The sequence below is a fragment of the Salvelinus sp. IW2-2015 genome, linkage group LG26, assembly GCF_002910315.2.
Source record: "Salvelinus sp. IW2-2015 linkage group LG26, ASM291031v2, whole genome shotgun sequence".
NCBI classification, from domain to species: Eukaryota; Metazoa; Chordata; class Actinopteri; order Salmoniformes; family Salmonidae; genus Salvelinus; species Salvelinus sp. IW2-2015.
This window is the reverse complement of record NC_036866.1, coordinates 47,394,754-47,398,781: the sequence shown is the minus strand read 5'-3', so window position 1 is coordinate 47,398,781 and position 4,028 is coordinate 47,394,754. Positions and strand designations below refer to the sequence as shown.

The window sequence follows — 4,028 nt, the reverse complement described above, 5'->3', positions numbered from 1 at the left end:
TAACACCATCAATGTTTAATTTCTGGATAGTGTTATTTTTAGAGTGAAATTTCTCAAGTCTAAAGAAATAGGATGAATTCTGTTCTCCCTCCTCAATCCATTTTTTCCTAGATCTAATAAAGGCTCCTTCTGCTTTTACTCTATATATATTATCCAGTTTATTTTGTAACTCAATTAGTTCCATCTTCTCCTCCCCCGAGAGGCCGGCTGRGGACCTCTGAGAAAGGGAAGTTATCTTAATGATCACCTTTTCCTCCTCAGCTCGACATGTCACCCACTGATCACGTTTKGGATGCTATGGAACGACGTGTACGACAGCGTGTTCCAGTTCCCGCCAATATCCAGCAACTTCGCACAGCCATTGAAGAGGAGAAGGACGTCAAATCCACAGGCCACAATCAACAGCCTGATTAACTCTATGCAAAGGAGATGTGTCACGCTACATAAGACAAATGGTGGTCACACCAGATACTGATTTTAGTTCAGTATAGTTTCCGTGACGAATAAGATTAGAAATCTACTGTCTAGCCTCAATCAATGCAGGAGTTATCCGACAACTCCTTATTCAAAACWAATATAGAATAAATAATAATTATTGCAGTGGCTGGGGTTGCGGAAGGAAGAAAASATTTATCTGAAATACAGAGAGACAATACATTTAGACAAAGATGATATTGATATGAATGATATTAACGATTATTTCACTCGAGTCGGACTCGTTTCCATGGTGATGAGAAGGCAGTAGGAGAGAAGGGGCRGGACTCAGCAACTCCATCTTATACTTAAGCAATAAGGCCCGAGGGGGTGTGGTAAAGGGCCAATATACCATGGCTAATGGCTGTTCTTATACAGACACAACGCGGAGTGCTAGGACACAGCCCGTAGCCGTGGTATRTTGGCCATATATCACAAACCCCTGAGGTGCCTTATTGCTATTATAAACTGGTTACCAACATAATTAGAGCAGTAAAAATAAATRTATACCACGRCTTTCAGGCAATCAGCATTCAGGGCTCGAACCACTCAGTTTATACTGTAACTCTCAATGTAYGGCTGAGCCATGTTCCACACCTGGAAAATGACATCAAATACACAAACCTGGTTAAAAGCGTTTTGCTAAATGACCGTCTTTATATTTATTGAATAAATATAGGCTCAGAGTGACATCTATAATGACCACACRCTTGCCTTCTGGTCTAGAAGAAGATGATGGACAGCATCAATGTCTGGTGACATGAACCTATACTTGATCCAGGGCCTGAGAAGAGGGGAGAGACATAGAGGGTGAGGAGACAGAGGGTGAGGAGAGGACGGGGGAGTCAGAGGGTGGACGTAGAGAGAGATGAGGCAGAGGTGGGGAAGAGATGAGCAGAGGGTGGGGGACGCAGAGATGGAGGCAGAGGTGTGGTGAGAAGAGATAAGCAGAGTGGTGGGAGATAGAGATGATGAGCAGAGGGGGAGAAGAGATGGAGGAGGGTGGTGGAGAATAGAGATTTGACTGATAGGAGGGGGGATGAAGAGATGAGGGAGAGGGTGGGAGAAGAAGATTGGATGGGCATGAGGGTGGGTAGAAGAGATGGAGGCATACTTGGGTGGCGGGGAGAACGATGGGACAGAGGGTGGGTGGAGAAGTAGATGGAGGCAGAGGGTGGGAGTAAGAGATGGATGGCATCGAGCGGTGGAAAGATGACACGAGGGTGGGTGGGAGAGGGTGGAGCGATGTGGATGTAGAAGCGTGTAGGCAAGGGTGGGTGGAGAGAGGTGAGGGCAGAGGGTGGGGGAGAATAGAGATTCGGAGGTCAGAGGGTGGGGGAGAAGAGATGAGGCAGAGGGTGGGGGAGTAAGAGATGGAGCAGTGGGTGGGGGAGAGAGATCGGGAGGCAGAGGGTGGGGGAGAAAGATGAGCAGAGGTGGAGTAAAGAGATGGATGGCTGGAGGGTGGGGAGATAGAGATGGAGGCAGAGGTGGGTGGAGAAGAGGATGAGGCCAGAGGGTGGGGGAAAGAGAGTGAGGCAAGGTGAGAGAACAGAGATGGGAGCAGGGGTGGTAGTAGAAGCAGTATGGAGCATGAGGTGACTTGGAGTAGAAGAGATGGAGGCAGAGGGTGGAGTAGAAGAGATGGAGGCAGAGGGTGGGGGAGAAGAGCGAGGAGAATTGATGGGAGGAGAAGAGACGGAAGGCTCGGGCGTGTAGGAGAAGAGGGGGACGCAGAAAGGGGGAGCGAATCAGGGGAGTAGGAGACAGAGAATGATGAGAAGAGGGGTCACAGGAAGAAGAGGGACATTGGATAAATATTAACCAATGTGCTCAATAATTTCAGGGGACTGAGATGTGTGTTACAGTGTGTACACACTGGCCCGATCTGTTTGACTTACTTTGGTTACACTGCGGTACAAGGTCATAGACCTTCTCCAATGGTGTTGTGGTAAGCRGGGGGTGGAAGAACTCGATGCCCTGGCAGGCAGCTAGCAGCTCCATAGCAAGAACTGTAGGGGGAGGTAGAGGGACAGGTTACGGACCATTCATCACAGAATAACACATCATTCACATTAAGATGTTTATTTCTGATTGGATGAGTATCATCCGGAAGAGTATTATACAAGTTATTATACAGGATAAAATGTAATACAATTCTTATTTAATTTTGTATTAATGGTCAACGCACAGAAATATACCAAAATAGAGAACAAAAAAAAAGTATTTTTTCTGTTTGTATGAATTCCGCTACTGCTGTTGTCAGAATCTCTGTAAAGTTACATACTGAGAATATCCACTGTCAGTAGAAGTAAGCCTAGGACATTTTCAAAGTAACTGGATCAATGTTTCCCAATTCAGACTAAGCTGAACAACCCTTSAACTACGTAAACATCAGTATGAGCCTCATTAGCTTCCAGTTGTTTGATGCTCACTATTTACATTACCATAATACTACTCATGATCAAAAGCATTTTGGTTTTGATTGAGTGATCCATTTGATACTCACAGCTCGTGGCGGGAAAACTATTCAACAATTAATTGAAACCTTGTGCAGACATGCCCCACCCCAGACTAGAACCAATGAAAATATTTCCTTATTTTTGCTGCTTGTATGTCACACCCTGATTTGTTTCACCTGTCTTTGTGCTTGTCTACACCCCCTCCATGTGTCGCCCATCTTCCCCAGTGTATTTATACCTGTGTTCTCTGTTTGTCTGTTGCCAGTTTGTTTTGTTCGTCAAGCCTACCAGCAGTTTTCCCATTGCGCATGTCTGTTACTGGTTTCCCGGTTTTGAGCATTCTGTCTTCTCTGACCCTGAGCCAGCCTCCTGTTCTGTACCTTGTCACATCACACTGGATTATTGACATCTGCCTACTCTTACCCTGAGACTGCCTGCCATTCTCTACCGCTTGGACTCTGCTCTGGATTACCAACCTCTGCCTGCCCTTGACCTGTTCTAGTAGTAAACATTTGTTACTACATCTGGGTCTTCCCTAAAACGTGATAGTATAATTTCAAATCCAAAGTGCTGGAGTACAGATCCAAAACAACAAAACATGTGTCACTGTCCTAATACTTTTGGAGCTAACTGTATTAATCTTAACTTTGGTAGCTGTGTGGTTAAAAAGAAAGGCATATACTACAATTGAAGTCAGCAGTTTACATACACCTTAGCCAAATACATTTAAACTCAGTTTTTCACAATTCCTGACATTTAATCCTAGTAAAAATTCCCTGTCTTAGGCATGTTAGGATCACCACTTTATTTTAAGAATGTGAAATGTCAGAATAATAGTAGAGAGAATGATTTTTTTCAGCTTTTATTTCTTTCATCACATTCCCAGTGGGTCAGAAGTTTAAATACACTCAATTAGTATTTGGTAGCATTGCCTTTAAATTGTTTAACTTGGGTCAAACGTTTCGGGTAGCCTTCCACAAGCTTCCCACAATAAGTTGGGTGAAATTTGGCCCATTCCTCCTGACAGAGCTGGTGTAACTGAGTCAGGTTTGTAGGCCTCCTTGCTCTCACACGCTTTTTCAGTGTTTCAAT

At 44.6% G+C, this 4,028-nt stretch overlaps 1 protein-coding gene across 12 annotated transcripts in view; it reads right to left on the bottom strand.

Moving 5' to 3' along the window:
- LOC111952933 (uncharacterized) overlaps nt 1-4,028 on the bottom strand; it is a 23,076-nt gene that overhangs the window by 7,152 nt on the left and 11,896 nt on the right. For 11 of the 12 annotated variants that reach the window (XM_023971959.2, XM_070435340.1, XM_070435338.1 and 8 more), the window contains 3 exons: nt 2,376-2,486; nt 1,189-1,258; nt 7-1,071 (listed from right to left, as the gene is read on the bottom strand). In XM_023971959.2, the coding sequence (XP_023827727.1) occupies nt 1,197-1,258; nt 2,376-2,486 (173 nt within the window). In that variant the 3' untranslated portion in view covers nt 7-1,071; nt 1,189-1,196. Of the gene's footprint in view, nt 1-6; nt 1,072-1,188; nt 1,259-2,375; nt 2,487-4,028 lie in introns of those variants that run through there. The other variant, XR_011474222.1, reaches the window with a different exon arrangement.